General features: G+C 42.0%; 1 protein-coding gene across 1 annotated transcript; it reads right to left on the bottom strand.

The window, feature by feature from the left end:
- Positions 1 to 887: 887 nt before the first annotated feature.
- Positions 888 to 19,659, bottom strand: trip10a (thyroid hormone receptor interactor 10a). Its single transcript, XM_041242016.1, has 15 exons — positions 19,651 to 19,659; positions 19,399 to 19,514; positions 18,121 to 18,177; positions 15,752 to 15,899; positions 15,591 to 15,653; positions 13,335 to 13,439; positions 13,019 to 13,147; positions 12,346 to 12,492; positions 11,474 to 11,665; positions 8,439 to 8,597; positions 5,569 to 5,678; positions 5,157 to 5,289; positions 4,910 to 5,028; positions 3,695 to 3,831; positions 888 to 2,351 (listed from the first exon to the last, which is right to left on the bottom strand). Exons 1-15 carry the CDS (start codon positions 19,657 to 19,659, stop codon positions 2,197 to 2,199), a joined length of 1,779 nt encoding a protein of 592 aa, XP_041097950.1. The 3' UTR covers positions 888 to 2,196.
- Between the last annotated feature and the right edge of the window lie 299 nt (positions 19,660 to 19,958).

Genomic DNA, 19,958 nt, shown 5'->3' on the forward strand with positions numbered 1-19,958 from the left:
AAAGGAGAGGAAAAAAATCTTGAGTTTGCTTTTTGAAACTAGAACAAAAACCGCAAGTACGACCATTCATGGTCCTTCAAGCATTCAAACAGATTGCGCCTACCTTTTTGTTTCATTTAGGGAACATGGAATTTTCTCTTTAAAATAAGAATTAAGATTTAATTAAAGACTGGCGTAAAATCTTGTACTACAGCGCTGAATATTTGTGTGCAGGTTGCCAGCAGTTACAGCCTCTGTAGATCCAATCGCTCTTCTGCAGCTGTCCTCAGAGTGTTTCGCTAACCCATCAGGTATTAAATAAATCCATTCATGAGCATGCCCAAACGTGTCCTTCCCTCACCTTTACAACTGCACTTCTGCATTGTTTTAAAAGCTGATCGCAAGCAAATGTTTCCTCCAATCCAGGGCGCTATTGCGTACTGAAGCCGTTAACTGAATGAAATGCTTGGCTTTTAAAACGCGGAAGTTAAAACGTCAGAGTGGTGTGTAATTGTAAAGGTGAGGGAAGGACGTTTTTCTTGTTTTGGAATCAAGACAATGAATGGGTTTGTGTTATAGACAAGTTGATGCACAACTATGACACGACAAAGTATTTGTTTAAAATGGGGGTGGTGTAGTGTGTTCACGACCCAAAATAAATCCAGGACGCATTGTATTTTTAAAACGTGATCATTTATATCCCTTAAAAAAACAAACACACACATAGGAAACAGTAGGCAAACATTGTTGAACCTATTTACAGCACACTAATCAAGGCACCAGATATAGAGAGACCTACATACATGATCAAAACATCTGTAAAATAGTACAGGCTCAGCTCAAGCAAAAAAAAAAAAAAAAGTTACTGTCTTAGCCCTCGGGGGGGAGAACAAAACTAAAAACACAAACATATTAAATATAAAATTACACATTTCTTTCTTAAAGAGGTCTCCTCTCTCCTCTTTCTTAAAAAAGTATATTTATACAGGTAATAAGCTAAGAGATAACAGTGGTAAAGTGTTAGCTAAAATATATTATTTCTTATATATAAATACGATAGTCCTAAAAAAAAAACAAGAGTCTTCTCTCCTCATTTTGTCCAGTGGCATTTGTACAGTGCTGGTCAGTTCCGTGGTTAAAAAAAAAAAAAAAAGAATTAACCCTTTACAGCACAGGTTTCGTTCAAAACAATATAAAAATGTGCGCTTGCGTTTGCTGAAAGAAAAAAACAAATTATAAAGATTGGACTTCTTTTGCAATTTAGCGCCCTCTGGTGATTCGCGGTGGTACTGCTATCATGTTCAGATCGATTGTCTCATGCAGGGGTGTCCAATCACGGTCCTGGAGGGCCACTCTGCTCAGTTTAACATTATTAGTGCCGTCAGGGTCTGGATGGAGGGTTAGTTGGTTCAAACAATTGAGAACAGGGTTAATTGGAGATTAAAGACCCCTCAGTTTGTCAGGATCGTGATTCCACATTCCCCTCCGTCGATCCTCAGGTCGAGCCTCAATTCCCACAGACGTGATTGTTTTCACGCTAGCGAATGCGTCGGTGACTGTCTAGATATGTTTCTATTCGTGGTGCTGAACTCTTTCAGGGTGGCTGCAACACCACTGAGAAGAGGGAGCAGACTCTATTAATTGTGACCTTGTTAACAGTAGCTTACCACAGCCTCAAAGTGACTTCTGCCGTCTCTCTCAGCTGAAGGAAACCTGCTTCAAGCTTTCCTTTCAAGACAAATACTTTTGAACGCCAAACAGACCCTTATATCTCTTGTCCTTGGCAGCAGGACCCCCACCCTAATATTCTGCCTACCATCTTAGCAACCAAGTTTGTTTTAAAAGCCAACCTCTGAAAACACAAAAGCTTTAGATATTAAAAGTTGCAATCGAAATTCTGAATTCTTTTTTTTTTTTTAAATCTAAAAATGTCCTTGTGGCCACGTCCAAAAACAACAAAAGTTCCAGAATCTTCTCATTAAATCCTTTGGCTGCAAAAACAGTGAAGTTGTCTTTACTGTTACCACCTCAGCAATTGTTTTAAAAATGATACTAATAATACATTTCTCTTCAGCCAACTCTGTTTGGTCATTTAAAAAAAAAAAAAAATTTGGCAGTAGAATTCAGAGTGTTTTAAAAAGGTTTACTTCCTGGGTGTAAGCTAGGTTGTGGCCTCACTTCCTGTTGGGGCCCGGGCTGTATCCGTCAGCGAGCGGGTCACTTCCTGTGCAGGGCAATTTTGACGTAGGATGTGGGGACGTAGCCCTCGTCCCCGTTGGCTCTCCGCACCCGGGTCCAGCCGTCCCCTTTGTCCTCCTCAACGACACTAAAGACCTCTCCTTCCCCCATTGAGATGGTCCCTTCACTGGAGCCTGTGCAGAAACAACAAGACGGGCCAAATGATTTCCAAGGGGCCAATGGTTGTGCTCAGGCCTGGTGTTGCTTGCAATTGTCATTGTGTAATTCCTAATGAATTGTAAAAGCAACGGCACTGCAGCTGAACGCTGTGGCACTGCAATTGTAACGATACCAGATCACTGATCTATTACACAGATTATATTTCTTTCAGAAATTCATGATTTGATGAAACAAGCGACCCACCGCATAGCAGGATAATTTTGCCTGCACGACAATTACAAATCACAGCAGCGTGGTTAGCTTGATATTAGAAGCAGCTAGAAGTAGTAAATCTAATTGCATTTAGCAAACAAAAAAAACCTTAAAATTAAAGTCCTAGTGTGTTTCTGTATTTGTACCGGTGATTATTGCTTGTGTTATTTCAAATACATACAGTAAACATGTTATTGTGTGTGTAGTGTTGCTTTTGAGCATAACTGTAATTCGAATCACTGCAGCACAATTGTAACGAATTGTACAAAGTAGTATTGCTGCTGTAATTGTAATTATACAAGTCAACACTACCTGTCTGTAAGGATCTTACCTGTGCAGCACTCCCATTCATTAGAGAGGTATCAAGTGTGGAGTTTTGAAAGAAACACAATAGAGAAAAAGGTATTTTCATTTCAAAACATGTTATCTGCTACTACACAATGTTAAGGGAAGTTCCCACTTTGTATGCCCTGCCTGTCAGGAAATATGTTGCACTTCCTCAGCAGTGTCTTCAGGGTCATCTTATTCGCTGTTAGGTTTGGACAATTTCTTTCTCCAGGTGACCAAGGGAGTGCGAGATTATCTGAAGGCAAGCCTTGCAAACAGATTTCTTTGACCAGAGATCAAGCTGACAAACTTATTTCAGAACTACATATCTGTGCTCCAGTATATCCCCCTCAGTCACTGCATTCACAATTGTACCGCGATTAGTTTCCTATCTGGATCTATAATGCATAGATGCTTCTTCCAACACTCAAGAGTTCACACAAAAACTGTTTTAAAACTTCTACCAATGAAATGAAAAAAATCTGTGACTGAAGGGGATATCCATCCATAGATAAAAGCTTAGCATCACCCTATAGAATGAACTCATTTTGCTTCATAAGAAGTCGAATGAAACCTGCTGAACAATGATATGTTAACATATTGAATTGCACACTGCTTTGTATTTTAAAACTTTTGACTGTAGCTGTACATGAAAGGATGCGTGTGGCATGGAAAATGTATAGCAATATTTTGCTGGCTACAAGTCGAAGTGCAAATCGTAAACCACAGGGTCTAGCACAGTGAGTCTCAATTTCAGCACGACAGTGCGTGTCCGTACCGTCAAAGGGGAAGACGGCTGTGCACTGCCCGATAGGCAGGACAGAGTCTTCATCCTCAAAGTCATCCTCGAACTCCGCGTAGATGGGCTGGGAGGAGCTGTCTTGATTACTGTCGTCAGAGTGGGCCGACTCAGGGCTGCAGACAGACAGACAGACAGGGTTCAGTCAGCTACTGAATTCAAGGCTCTTCTGAAACTGGATCAGTTTTCCCACCTCCGTGCTTCTCCAGACAGGATGACCGGGACACAGGGCAAACTAGAATAGGACTTGCTGTCAAACTTTTACATTTAAAATAGTTTATTTCTTAAACAAGAAATTGATACAATTATTTAAAAAATGTATTAATTAATTAATTAAGACCACCGGCCAAAGAAGCTTTAATGTTTAAAAACAACACAGTCTAGTTGGGTGCCACTTACAAGATATTTCAGCCTGGAGAGATCCACCTTTTGAAATGCTTTCTTACTAATAAATGTTAAAAACATCTGAATTAGATGAATAATAAAGCAAAAGGACTCACACTAGTCATTAATAACCTTCATGCTGAAATAAGGGAGAGTGTCACTCTCCTGGTTTCTAAGGATCTGTTATTGCAACACTTTAAAAAAAAAAATCCCGCATCTGTTTCAAGCTGTATTCAGCTCATGGCCTATGGCTGGAGCGTGTGTTTCCTGTACAAATTAATGACTGTGAATTGTAACCTGCCTGTTGTCCACGGGGGCACCCATGAAATTATCTAAAGGGTCTATCCTGGACTGAAAAATGTAAATAAAATCAATCAATCAATCCTCAGCGGATTTTCAAAATGTCTAGAGCTGCTGCAATGGGCTGCAGCCAAGAAGTAAGTCAGATCTCGCAGGCAGAACATTTTTTGTCTCTCTGTTTCTTCCAGGTGGTGAAATCTCTTTAAGCAAACAGGAACGAACGAAGATCATTTTGACGTGTGGCCGCTTAATTTAAACACAGAAGATGATAATTGCTATACCATATTGCTTAAGATGTCTTGCTTAAGATGTCTACTCTACCAGGTTTTGTGACCCCACAGTAATGTATCTGGAACCCCCAGTTTACAAGCCACTTCCCTAGTGGTTTTCAATAAGAAAAGATTGGGTTTCCAAAGATCCAGACCCGAATAGTACAACACAGATACAGATCCAGACCCGAAAAGTACAACACAGATGGAATCATGAAACTGCCCGTTGCTCCGAGGTTACCTGTCCTTGCTGTGTGATCCATTGTTGTTGTTGAGGGATGGTGCACTCTCTCGGTGAACTGTGTATGGCATCGTCTCGCTGCGATGTGCCAGACGCCCCTCCGCGTCCGCTAGCCACGACTGCGGGAGAAAAAAACTATTAACCCAACTGAGGAATCGCAAAGAAAGAGCTACAAACAAATCAATCAATCAATAAATCAATAAGACAAGACCAAACGGCTGCTGCATGCTCCCACAGTGCACCGCACCTCATATTTGTGCCGCTCCGCTTGCAGTCTCTCGATGTTGTTGGAAGTCTGGCTGATCTGGGGTTCCAGGCTGTTGGGGTCTCCCATCTGGGGGTTCTTCTGATAGACGTCTTTCATTTTATCCAGAGCCTCTCTGCCAACCAAGACAGGAGCACAAGGCACAGCCCGTCACAATGGACAGCAATTATATATTTATGGAAGACCTCTAAAAGTGTTAGTTAACCTTTTCTAATGATATTTTTTTTTAATTGAGTTTTACTAAGCCTTTAGCCCCACCTGGTGGCTTAACCGTAACAGCGCTGCCGTTGTTTAAGAGACTTCAGGCTAACGCTGACAATATGTCAAAGGAGGTAACTACTAAAAACTTTAACAAGACACCTTTAACAATAATTGTATACGTCTGGGTCTTTACCTCTGATCCACTTCTTTCTGCCTCTCCTTGTTTAATTCCTCAATCTTCTGCTGCAGTTTCTTCCTCCTCTGTTCTGGGGGCAGGTGGCTGAAATCCTCTGTAAACGCAGTCTGAAATATATACATCGGTATTTTACTGTCTTTGAAATTAATAAAAACAATTCACAAAATTAAAATAATAATAATAATAATAATAATAATAATAATAATAATAATAATAATAATAATAATTTGAAATGCAGAATGGTGGCAGGGCCTGCCCCTGTCAATAAAGCACTTTTGGTTGGGTTTCTAAATATGGTTTTGTTTGGATTATAAATAAAATTGAAGCTCCCTTTCAGTGGGAGCAGCTAACAGCCCGAGCTTGATCACCTTTTGTTCGGTATTTTCCTCACTGTGTTTTGTATTATGCACAGTGTGCTTGTGTACATCCTTCTGCATGAGGGCTAACATTGCTGGTACCCTAGCGGCAGCCCCCAACCACTGCAACTGCCGGCAACCCCCTTATAGATAATAAAAGCTGGACGCTTGAGCAGCGTTTCAAAGTCAAACCCCCTGTGTCTCTTGGAGGATACCCACACAGTAACACAACGCCCCTGTTGCAACATACAGCAAGTAAAATATCTGAATGCGCGTTTGCCCTGTTGGAGCCGTCCGCCCTTTCAGGTCCCAGGCTTGCTGCGTCATTGAGTTCATTTTGCAAAATGACGTTGCAGTGCGTTAAACGCGGAAGGCGCCAAGCAAAAACCAACGTCTAGACTTTCACCCTAAAAATCTGCGCGAACTCTTCAACTCTCAAACTAGTTTAATCAGATTTAGTTCCCTTCCCATGAATTCAGCATTTTTATTAATCTGATTTTTTTTTTTTTATGTTTTTGCACGCTAACATGGAGGAGGGTGCCAAGATAGAAACAAAAAAAGTTAATATTTTTCTAAAATTCAGGTAAGATCATTACGATTTACGAGACTTTCACTTTAACCTTTTGGTCAAGCGGATGGTCAGTTTCCTCCTTGTGATGCTTGAGTCGCTCTCAAATGTATTTTAAGAAGAAAGCGTTTGAACAGCAAGCGCTCGATTCCTTGCGGAACTAGTGGAAAAATGCACACCGCATACTCGAGCAAACCATACAAAAAAAAAAGAGGAAATAAATGACCCATCAAGTAGCTTTAAAGTCATAAACCAGACAGCTGACACCTTTTAATTTCTGTTTCGCTTCCTATCAAATTAGGCAACAGCAGTTTGTGCCCCCGACAGCTGAAACTGCATTAGGGAAACGAAAAACAAAATTACTTCTCTTTTCTTAAAAACAGAGAGAACATCAGAAAAGGTCTGCAGCGGTCTGCAGTCCTGTGTGAGTGACGCAGAATCCCTAGTTAACTCAGCATGGCACTTGCTGTATCCTGCGTGATTGTCTTACTGTTAGATTTTGCAAATTTAAGCACGCCATTGTTTAGTGTTAAAAATATTACATGCGATAATAATCTCTGTTTTTATATGGCGCCTTTCACAGTGGACCACCATCACAAAGCGCTTTACAAGATACGAGACTAGGGTGTGTGAGCTATGCATCAGAATCACAACAACGTCTCACCTGAAAGACGCAGCACAAGGAGGTTCAGTGACTTGCTCAGGGGGGCACACAGTGGCTGAGCTGGGATTTGAACCGGGGACCTGGTGGTTACAAGCCTGTTTCTTTAACCACTGGACCACACATCCTCCTGACGTAGCGTTTAATATTTCGAGCTGATAAGCTTGTACGTCTAGGCTACATCTAGTCTGCATTCTCCAGTTACAGCTATGATAGGACAAGTGCTTTGAGGATTTTAAGGTCAGTAGTGTTCTGCTTCCCCTCTAAGTCTGACTGCTGTGCTGTCAATGGGAGTCTTTGTGACATCACGGTGTACTGAAGGTGTCCTTTAGGAAATTCCACTGGTCATATAATAACAGTTACAGCATAATATGAAGATACACGCACGACTGTGGAACAAACGCTGGTCGGAAACAAAGGAAACTTGAGTTTGCATTCAAACTTTGGAACCTCTTAGAATGGACATTCTAGTCTGACAATCGGGAACATCATCCACAGAATCCTTGAAAAATAAATGTACTGCACCATGTTAACTTTGGTTTCTACACAGCTCTTTTCCGACATGTCCGGAAATATATAATTTTACTAGTTTTTATTATTTTGTTTAGTTTGTTTTCTATTCCCGTTCAAACAACATCATTCTCATTGCAAGCGTTCTCTGCGCGTCATCGCTGGACTTTGTCGTTTTCACCTGCGTCTATCTCACAGTTGTTTCTTCTGCCTCCGATTAAGGATTGCTATGGATTCCTCTTCCGTGCTGGTGCGAGCGGCAGCGTGTTCGGCAATCGTGGAAGAGCATCGGGGAAAGGACACGGGCTGTTCTGGGATGCTTCTGTGTGTGTTATTTTGTTAGTTGTGTATTTTAAATGTTCATAATTCTTTATTTGCTTCTGTGTGTCTTCATCTGGTCATGTTGCATGGGCTTTAATTAATGCGATCATTTTCTATTTATTCGTTACTTGTGAACAGCAGCCGGAGCTAATGAAAAATCCTAGCAAGCCAAAACGGGTGTCGGTGAGACCGGGATCTCCGCTCTACTCAATCGGAGGTTGGTCACAAACTGAAAGTGGCAAAAGCCTTTTGTAGAATAAACAGGTCGCATGGTTTTCCAATGAAGAGCCCCAGTCTATAAAAAGGTGAGCTATTTAAAATCACAGTATTTTGTGAGCACTCTGAAAAATAAAGCAGCTTGGATATCGATCTAGACAGAGACATTGTCATCATCTATCCATGATTAAATCCTTAGCCATGATCGAACTGCCCATGGAAACATCGGACTTACCGCTCTCTTGAGGCTGCGAAAGGACGAGATGCGGGGTTTGACCGTCTTATTGATCTCGTTGAGACAGTAAGACAGCGGATCCCGGCTGAACTTGGGGGACGGGGGTCCGTTAGCGGCCAAGGAGTGAGGGGTGAGGGGCAACAGAGGAGGGGCAGGGAGCTAAGTGGGGGGGGGGGGGGGGGGGCAAGAGAGGCGACAAACAACAAACATGGAACACAAGGCAACAGCGACAATCACAAAGTGAAAAAGGGAAAAGCTATTAGATCAACCACAGGAACAGAAAAATAACACCACCACCAAAACAGCAAGGCTGTCCTCAAGCCAAGAGCCAAGCCAGGGAAATTCCTGCTCCCGGAATGGGCATTCCCTTGAAGAGAAAGAACTTGCAGATTTTATTTTTTGCATGCATTAAAATGCATTTACATCCGGGATACGCAACCGAGACACCGCACTGTGTTTCTGGAGTGATCCTGTGCATTTGTAATTTCATTTAACTGTACAAAAGCTAGTTTTGGGGTTTCCAACTAGACCTGCTGTAAAGCTGTAGGCGCTGTAACACAGCGTAGGGGAAGGGTTGCCGCAAGAACACAATGAAACTGTGTGTTTGCGCGACTGACGAGTTTTCTGATACCATGTAATCATGATGAGTATGTTCATTCAGGGGTTCCTACCCAATTTTTGGAAGTTTTAAAATCAGTTTGTGTGAACTCTATAGAGTTTGCAAAGTTGCATTATAGAAATTGATCGAGACAGGAAACTTAACATGGCACAATTATACACACAGCAACTAGAGGGGTATATTTTTTATTTTATTTTATTTTTTTTTTTAAAGATGAACGCAATGATGTAAACTTTGCACAGAAATAATGAAACTCCCTGGCTTGGCTGTGGCTTTTCAGAGCGGGACAAGGAAACAAAAACTGGCAACACAGAAAAAAAACAAAAACCAAGTGTGATTTTCTCCCTATCCTCCAGAATGCTTTCACGTGTTAGTGTGATTATACTTCTCAAATGGGTTTGTGTGCATTACTGCTGTACTGCTCAATTCCTCTAGTCTCTGGATTTAGTATTCAATGAAAAGCGTGTGCCAGCAAGGCCAGGTTGGGTACTTTGTGAACTCTCTGATAAATGCAATGCATTTTAATATACCTGACCTGCTCTTTCATTTAGTTAGTCCTGCAAGATACTATCTAGAATACTGCTAGATTGTGGGGAGGGTGTTTCTTATTAAACAATCTGAATTTTAAACATACAATTAAAACACCTCTATACTATTTCTTTAACCAGAAGCAAAACACACCTAGTTAGCAACAGTGTACTATAAATACTGATTAAGAATATTCGACACCACTATAGAATGGAGGCACTAATAGAGGACGGGGCAGGAAAAATGACCTTCCACAGAGCCAATCACAACAAAGGACGAGAACACGTTAGACCAATCGCAAGCACTGGAATGGGACAGGGAGGGCGGGTGTTAGGACATGCAGAAAGACAGAGGAATTAAGAGAAGTAGCTGGTTGCCTTTTTAACAGTATCTAGTTGCCATGCTGGAAAGGAACGTGGCAGCCAATGGGAACACAACAAGCATTAGCCAGTATGTAAATGAAAGAGAAGCAACACGTTTACCAGCGTGCGAATCGATCTGGGATATAGGTTGCAATGGAGAGGAAATATACAGCACATAATGCAGAAACCGGGATCCACTGTCAAACATGAATAAATAAGGATTGCAGAAATGTCAATAAGATCTGAGCAGATGTTTAGGAATGAGACTACCAAGGGCAGGGAAGGATCAGGGGGACCTTGTCACAGTTAACCCGGAATGGCTCAAAACTGCTCTGCAATGGGAGTCTTGTTGCCATGCCTGCAGCGTGTCATGCAGTGGAGAACGACCCACCAAGCACAGAACCTCTACCTTCCGGCTGGAGCACAGCATGCATCAATCTGCCAGGGGGGGTGTCAGTACGATGAATGATGATTATGTTGAATCTCAAGTGAAGACCTCTCAACTCCAAAACCCCAGCTCCAAGTGTCCTTTAAGTAGCTGACAAAATTATTTCCTAGATAGTGCACTTCCTAAGCAGGTGTCGTATGTGAAGTTTTGAAAGAGACACATAAATCGCAGACCCCCCCCCCCCCCCCCCCCCCCCCCCCCCCCCCCCCCCCCCCCCCCCCCCCCCCCCCCCCCCCCCCCCTCTGTGTTAAAGTCTGGTACTACATTAGGTTAAAGAAATTTCTCAGGTTTGCTGGTCTTACTTTCTGGAAGTGCGTTACAGTTTCGCTTCCGAGATCATTTGATCCCAGCAGTGCGGTACCAAAAAAAAAAAAATGATCAGGTTTTAAAATGAAAATGTACAGGTTTGGTACAGCACTGCGATAAAGGTGAATGAAAGTGCACACGCGACAGGTGAGAACTAATTAGTTTCCTACACACCGTTTTAAAGACAGTGGGACCACTTAGAATTATTTTAACGTCAGTTCAAACTAAATTCTGTTAACTAAGTGACCTAATATAACAACTAATATAGCTGAATGTACTACACTAAAGAACCAGCAGGTTAGAAAAGTTGAGAGGTCAGTGATGGTCTTATTAAATTAAGCCAGTGGGACAGTCATGCAGTCATGAGGTTTGGATTGGCTCCCGGTAAACCAAACACCACATTTTGAAGTGTCCTGAAAAGGCTTGAAACTGATTTTTGCTCGCTTTATAAATATTTCATTCAACATCTCCAATAGACCAGGCTATTCTACTGTGTTGTACATCTGGCACAGTGTTGCTAAGCTGTCAACAGAATAGAACAGAACACCCAATGCTTCCATGCGTCTTCCGGAACTCTAGGTAGTCAATTGGAATGCCAGAATGTTAGGTCTTAAATTCAGAGACTATTACAACATGCAGCCTCCAAGGGGAGTCACTGAGCTATAAAAAAAAATAACAGAAATCAATTTAAAAAGGGGTTGACCAAGGACAGCCACAGGCTGATCTTGCGATTCTGACATGATGACCCACCCCCAACCCAGCACCTCTCTACCTTTTTGTTCTTGCTGAATGGCCACAGCTTGGACTTGTTCCTGCTGACGAGGCGCAGGTCCGAGGGGGCTTTGGGGGTACCCAGGCTGCTCTCGGAGGTCGCCCGGTTGATGGCCTGGCTGTAATCCTCGAACTCCACGTCCTCCGGCCGCTGGAACCCGGACTTGTGCAGCTCAATCAATATCAGGGAATCCTGCAAACACATCACCCTGCATTATCTCCACTCCCCTCACCAGTCAAGATACATGAGGATATCCCTTAGAGCAATTTTCCATAGTAAAAGCATAGCAAAGTGTGATAACACTGGGAAAGCATGGGCAAGCATTGTAAAGAATAAGGAGGCATGGAAAAGCATATTAAAATCAGGGTAAACTAACCCTTACAAAACTATCCCCACAGGAAAAGCAAAGCATATTAAAATAACCGTGCAAAACACAGTAAAATCAAGCCTTGTAAAAGTTTCCCCAAAGTAAAAGCATAGAAAAGAATAGGCAAGCATTGTAAAGAAAAACGCAGCACGTAAAGCATATTAAAAAACAGGGTAAACTATGTATATAAATAAAAACATGGTAGAACTGAAAAAAATACTTTTAACTACATCGATGCAATTTTAAGTTATTTACAGACTTAAACAATATCAGATCCTCTACAGCTGAACATTTTACTGGACAATCAGAACTGAAAAATGTCAGAAACTCACTTCTTTTTTGGAAAAGATCAATGATTTCCAGTAAAACTGACATTATTTTATGTATCACAGATTTGTCACGTGGCTATATATTCTTTCTCTTGGCATTTCTCTGGATTTTGCAGTTTTGTTACAAGACAGTGGGATTACTCAAAGAAATGTAGCAATGAGCCTGCGGGACTCACTTTCTTCTCGTTGGCGTTGTCGGCAGCCTTGGTGATGCCATCCAGGCACTTCCCGATGATTGGCATGACGCGCCGCTCCGTCTCGGCAAAGGTGCGATACCCCTCCCTGAGCTTCTTCACACGGCGCTCGTCCATGTCCTGCAGCTTCTGTATGGGACAAAACAAAGAGGACGGGACAATCACTAAAAATAATTCGCTGTTTCAGAAACTGCGGATTATCTTACCAATCCAACACCTTTGAGTTGTTTATGCCACTTAAAAATGGTTTGGTAATGAGATACAGTTGATTGTTAATTTGGTTTTTGCTCTTTTGTTCAAACAGTAAAAAATGTTTGTCTCTATCATTGTGGGAATGTTGTCATGAGTTCGTCAGAGCCTGAAATCCCACCTACACAGACAAAAGGTGTCTTCAGGTTAAATGCACTGGATGCAAATTTTAAAGGATGCAAAACGCAGTACATTAAGGGCAGAAACACACATGGTTATAACACATAGTTAAACATGGCCAGGAATTGCAAAGGGAAGGTGCAGTGGTTGTGCAACGACTAATGTGAAACCCAGTGCTAAAAGAGATGCACTCAAACAAGCACCATGCTTACAAAAAACATGGTGTAGTTTTAAAACGGTTTGGAATCTGTGTCCCGGTGCGGAGCATTGGAAATCCGTCTCTTACATTGTAAATCTGAGGCATGTCGGTGAAGTAGAAGGAGTTCTGATCCTTGTTGTATTTCTGGAGCTGCGCTGCGTATTCGTTCTTGCATTCTTCTGCAACGTGAGTCCGCAGGTGGGCTTGCTGTTTTGCCTGAGAAAATAAAAACATGCACGCGTTGAGGGTCCAGCGCTGTACCACTACCAACACTCGCAGCACAGCAGTGGGAAAACGGCAAAGGTAACCCAGCATGACAAGCAGCTCAGGAGAAGAATCTGCAATAATCTGCACTAATTCTCGTGGCTAAAGAGCATCCAGGCTGACCGAGGGGCTGCAGTACCTTCTCCACGTCTGCCTTTGTTGCATTGATGTCCTGGTCAAGCCTCTCTGCATTCAGGACGGCCTTCTCTGCTTCTCTCCACTCTCGCTCAAACTTGCGCTTGCTCTGGAAAGGAGGGAAGCGTTTCAGCAGCTTTGAAACACCTCTCAATGGCTGGGATAAAATAGAACTCCCATTGTATAGCAGTGTCGTCCCCCACCCCCCCGCCACATTCCGGGTTTTACTACAAACTTGATTAACCACAAACAAGCTAAGGAGTGTCCTATTAAACTCATAGTGAAACCAGGAATGGATCAAACTGCTGTGCAATGGGAGTCTTATTTCCACTCCTAAATTTGCCAAACGGTGGGGTTCTTTGAGATACGCGGAAGTAGCTTGCAGGTATAATACTATATTAAAAGGTCTTGTTTGATACATGATTATATCACAACACTGTCATGAGAATATTAAATACATCTTGTTGCATGTACTTCCATGGCCCATTTACAGTGCCATTGCGTGAATGGTGCACACAGTGACCATTACAAAACAGCTAATGCAATTATGAGCCTATTATGAAGTGTCGTCTCGCATCATCTTGCATCTCCACTTGGTCTCTGGATCTCGTTAGGAGATGAAAATGCAGCAAAAGAATTTGGGAGAAGAAACCTTTGCCAAGGCATGAGCTATTATGTAATCTATTTTTTTTCTTGCAAAGTAAGGGCTGTATACAATACTGTGCACATGTATTTAAACACTCCATTGCTTCTGTAGTTGTGCATACAAAATCAAACCACAGGAACGGATTGTCAAATTGTCAAAATAGGCACATTTGTGATTGTCTTATTTAATTGAGGACTTGAATGGGCCACACATGCAGTTAAAATAGCAAAATGGTCAAATGCATGATACTTTTTTTAAGATGCCTAATTAAAAAGCACAAAGTGGTCTAACATTGGTTTCTATATCACTGATATAAAATCTTGAGGTGTTCTTATACATTTGCACACTACTGCAGATGAAAGCATTTAATTTGGATTTTTAAATACCTTGCTCCAGCCTCCGCAGCCAAACACAAACAGCACCCATCTGCTGCAGAGTTCATTCTGAAATTATCTCTGGCTATGGGACAAAGGTGCTTCCCCAACATGTCTATTTGACAGGCTAGTATTCTAGTCCTGGCTGGACAGTAATCTCAGCATTGTGTGTGCAAGCATCCCACACTTCCCCGCCAAGGATAGTGCAATTCATTACATATAGAAGTGCTATGAAAACAAGGCACCCGATATATACAGAGCATCAAAAGAAACCTGCCACTATTACAACACACTTAAAAAAAAAAAAAAAAAAAAAAGGTATATAAATGATGGACATTGACGAAATGTTTTTGACTTCTTTTCAATCACTCGATCATTCATCCTTGCCCATGACACGCTTGAGTGACTGTGACTGAAGCTCTTAATCACCTAATTAGTGAGACAGTTGATTGGACACTGGATCTGGAGTGATTTCAGCTGTGGAATTACAAGCTTGAATAAAAGCAATAAAGAAAAATCACAGAAAAAAAAGCCACGTCTGTCAAGAGAGCAGCGCCTTCGTGCGATCGGCATGTTGGAGGCTGGACTAGGGCAGAATACTGGCTCGTCTTGGGCGCTCACAGCCAGCGATTTCAAACCTAGCGAGACGGTATAACCAGACACACTCTGTCAATGACAGGCCAAGAACTGGGAGACCAAGAGTCACAACACCTGCCCGAGATCATTCTGCAGCATCTTTGTGATGTCAGTTGTTAATCAGCACAATAAAAAGTCACTGCACCTGCTCTGAAACAGAGTTTGTCATTTTTCGATCACATCTAGTGAATTTTATCCAAATATAAGTGATAAGTTTCGTTTGATGCTCAGTATATCAACAGCATGCTGTATCACACAACATAGGCAGAGCTGCATCAAAAACCTGGCAAGCGCTTCCAAGATACAGCCTTCAATTTCTCAACCTGTCAGGTGTCATGTACTGTTAACAAGGCACCTACATAGGGGGGATCTTGTTAACAAGCAAAGTTTAATCTAACTGGGGTGTGTTGTTCTGATGATCATACAGGTACAGAGCCCAACTACACAGTTAGATTTTGACACCCTCAAAAAGAGGGAATGTCCTTACCAAGTTTCGCCACTGCTAGATGAGCAGTACGCCCGATATATAAACAAGTTACACTGCGGCACGCATATAGGCAGGAGATAATTACTGTACACCCATCTGATTAGAAAGGTCACTCACGCTTTCCAGCTGTTTAAAACTGCACTCCAAATGATGCTGGGCTTTCTTTCCTTCCAAAAGAAACTGAAAGGGAGAGGAACATGAGAGGTCAGTTGTGCATTTGGGATGCCTTTGAGAAGCAGCTTAATGTCTCTCCCCTCTCTCTTCATCCTCCCTCTCACCATCTTGCGCTCCTGTTTGATATCCTGAGAGTACTTGGTGAGCTCAATGCAGATGTTCATCATCATATTCTCCGCTACGACCTCCCTCTGGCCGGCATAGTCGTTCATCTCATTCAGGATGTCCACGAAGGACTGGGAGTGACTGAACCTGCGAAGAGAACAAAGGAAGACTCAAGCGGATCGTCTCCAGAGCTCTAATGTCTCACTACAGCCGTTTTCAACCTTTTTAAGCCTGTACCCCCTTCTGTCTGGAGGTTTCAGCTCAAACACCCCTTTATAATTTTTGCTCTACCGATTGGGAGCCCTGGTTGCAATAAAAGGCAGAACAATTTGAAAAACAAAATATACATAAAATGTATGTCACAGCAGTTTGGGACTGACAAGCTGTTGGTTTAGGACAGAATACCGAATTGTAATTCTTAAAACATTTAATTACAAGCACAGAATCAAGACACAGTATTTGGGAATCTCATTGGAAACACACGCATTTGCTTCCTATTTCGGCAGTTACAAATTTGTGTTTGACTTGTTTTCTTCCTTCGTTTTTCTTTTGCAAGCAAGAAAGACATTTTTGACTCGAGAAACAACGTACAGTGCTCTATCACACACCGAAAAAACACATTCAACCAGCCGCTATTGCTGAAAGGAATGCAGCCACACCTAATATCAGAGTGGAAACACGTGCAATGGAAATCACTCAGGCGTACAGGTGGATGAAACTTTGAAACAAGAGTCAGACTGTAACCTTTGAACTGCTAAACAAAAATGAAATATTCATGTGTAGGGGATTAGAGAGGATATAATACTATAAAAAGATTATTATTTTCTTTAACTTTCATTTGTGCATTTCTGAGTCATCCTGTGTACCCCTTGTGACTCTTAGAAGTACCCCCAGGGGTACCTCCTGGTTGAAAACCCCGGATTTAAAACATGCTGTTTGCCTTTTGAGGCTCTCGGGATCGAGACTACCTGGAAGAATGCCAAGGGTCGATGACTGTGTCAAACAGCCCAGCCACTTCCGAGACGACCTACAGCTGCCACGGTTGAGGGATTATCGAAATATTTCAAGTGCTTGACAACATTCCCTGCATTGTAATGTCACCCCCACTTCATCCACACCTTGTCGACACCCTTCAGAATCATAAATCAAGTCAGAGCCAGCGGTGGCTTGACAAGGAAAGGAACGCTTTATCATCCGAGACTCCAGGGAGGGGCTGGAGAACATATCCTTCATTCCTGCGAGCCGGATTGGATGTTCTTGATCATAAGCAGTGAACAAAACACACCAGGGAATTACAATATTTTTTTTTTTTTCTTGAGTACCTTCAAAGGCACTTAAAAAGAAAGTTAAAATCTTGCTTTCATTTTAAAGCAACAATATATGGTTGTCATTTTGTACAAAACTACAGCTCTGGCCAGAAGTTTTTGCATCACCCTATAGAATGAACTGTTTGCTTCATAAAGTCGAATGAAACCTGCTGAATAATGTTACGTTAACATATTGAATTACATATTGCTTTGTCGTTTTCCATATACTTCAATAACAATGTGACATTTCGAAATCTAACATGAAATACTACTGTTATGGTTTCTGGGAGACTTTTTACAATATCATTTTTGTAGTTTCTATCCTAAATTCTAGGTGATGCAACACTTTCGGCCATAGCTGTGTATCAAACAAATGTATATCAGCTAGCTATGAAATGTATCTGCTGGTGTCTATTTTCATGCAAGTTATCCTTCCAGTCTTTTGAAGGTCCTCCTCTTGGTTTTAGAAGTGGCCAGCGCCAAACTGTACCAAATCACATGCCGTGGATTACATGACTAGAAACTCGAGACTGAATTCCAAACCTCCCAGAGATGACAGGCAAGTGCATTTGCACATTACAACACACTGGTGCAGCACATCAAGCAGCCTGTCGCTTCACCAGCCCCGAGCAGTGTGGAGAGAAGAGATTTCAGAGAATCCTGCTCAACTGCATTTCTCTGAACTCCTCCCAAGCATGGATCCCTACTTCTGACATAGCCAGGGATGGAATTAAAAAAAAAAGTGACACATCTGACAAAACTCAAAAAAACCCAAAACAGCCTGTCTTTGAAAAATGCTTGAGAAACCCCAAAAATGAGAACACAATAGCTTTTTGTACAACTATGTACTATGCATTTTACCATAGTTTGCCATGTTTGTATGCTTTATCGTCCCTCCCTATGCTTTACAATGCTTACATGTGCTCCCCCTCACCCCCCCCCAGTGTAGTGCCTCTACAGTGGTTCTCAACACAAGGAAAGGGGTGCAGAAAGTTTGAGAACCACTGCTCTACATGGTGGAGGAATTCTAGGAGGTTCAGGAAGAGGACTGTTCCACGTACTTGCATTCCTGGTCTTCTTTGGTGCCACGTTTCGGACTGTACTTCTTCACCAGACCCCTGGAACGACAAAGGAAGAAAGGGGGTTTAGTTGCTCGTGCAAAAAGTCTAACACTGGCTTTCCATTCGCCAGGAAGTCAGGTCATTCTTCCGACAAATTAACTGTTTGAGAGAAAGGCGGGTTCTGTTCCACAACTTAAACTAAGTATCCAAAATGAAATGTCCTACAACCCCCCCCCCCCCCCCCCCCCTTTAAAACCTTCTTCCTTATCAGCTTAATATTGTAACGACCTACTTTCAAATCTCTTACGGATAAACCTTTTAACGTTTGGAAAACACAAGATCCAGGTCACATGATAAATGCTTTTAAAGTTTAGCTCCAGTCTGGAGAAGGAAATAATGACAGTTTTATTTCACCAGAAGTGTTTTCACCTCGTTTCCACAAGCCCCAGTCATGTGCCCTTCTGGTTACACTTCTTCCTGGTCTTAGTTTAAATAGCTGACAGAGTCTGGGCTCGTCTGACACTAGGAGCTCAGTCACTCCGTGCCCACAGGGCTAGCACAGGTACATCTCAATAGTACAGCACCAATACAAAGAGAAACCTACAGTAAGTAGACCACACAATAAAACAGCAATACAATAAATTCCAAACAATGACTACACATCCAGAAATAACACATACACACAGCTAGATGCATTTGCATCAAGCTAGAATTTTAGGATTCAGATTTTAATAAAAATTAGATGAACATAAATTGTCATTGTTTATTTAACATCATGCAAATCAAAGAAACTACAATATGATATTGCAAAAAAAAGTCTACTGGATGCCATACTGGTTGCACTTGATATTACCAGAGCATTCCATTGTGTTGACTTTCTTAACCCTCTTGGGAATGGACTGAAAGAGGCACTGAAGGGCTGCGTTATCTTTTAGATTCTTATTCAAAACGGAGACAAAGGTATCAACGTTATTAAGAGCATTCGTTTCTGGGAATAATATATATATATATATAATGATGGAGGTGTCTGTCCTGTACATTTATCCATCTGCACCTCAGACTATATGGAGAATAACTTATTAAAAATTGTGATGACACTTTCTACGTTACTGAGAGCGTTACTGAGAGCGCTGGACAGTGCTACGCTGTGCATACTGTTTATATACGCCCATCAGAACTTCTCCAATTTTGAATTCAAAGCCACGGCGTACGAACTCGCTGGCTTAGCTTGTCGATTTCATTAGGGAAGGCTGCAGCGTTTTGGGATAATCCAATTACCTGAGCTGTCTGGCGTAGGTCTGCTCGATCTCTGTCCGTTCCTTCACAAACTTGACGTACTTCTCGACCAGATCCAGACCCCATTGCGTGTGCTTATCAATGATCTCATACTGGTCCTGGAAGAAAGGGAGAAGAATGAGTACTCCAGGGTTTATGGAAAATAGAATGAAAGCAACACTTGTTAAAGAAACATCAAGCTGACATTAACACAGTAAACCAAATCAAACAAACACTCCTATATCTATCTAGTACCCCCAACATCTCTTATGCCATCACATTCTTTCTAAACGTGTTTAGAACTTCCTTTAAAAACTTTTATTCATGCCCGCTCTCTCTCGTCCTGAGATATCTCTGTATACCTTAACCTATTCACTGTACGCTCCCCACCTTTCAGCTGTGATCATCTGAAGTATTGGGTGTTGCAGCACCAGCTGTGAAAGCTAAACCCAAATGCATTCGAATTACAATCGTCTCTTACTCAAGGCGCTGTGTTTTCCCGGAGCGTGTGCGTGCATGTGTAGGTGCATTTCTCATATTCTGGGGCTTGCTCCTACATGACA

This window comes from Polyodon spathula, unplaced genomic scaffold (assembly GCF_017654505.1).
Source record: "Polyodon spathula isolate WHYD16114869_AA unplaced genomic scaffold, ASM1765450v1 scaffolds_886, whole genome shotgun sequence".
NCBI lineage: Eukaryota > Metazoa > Chordata > Actinopteri > Acipenseriformes > Polyodontidae > Polyodon > Polyodon spathula.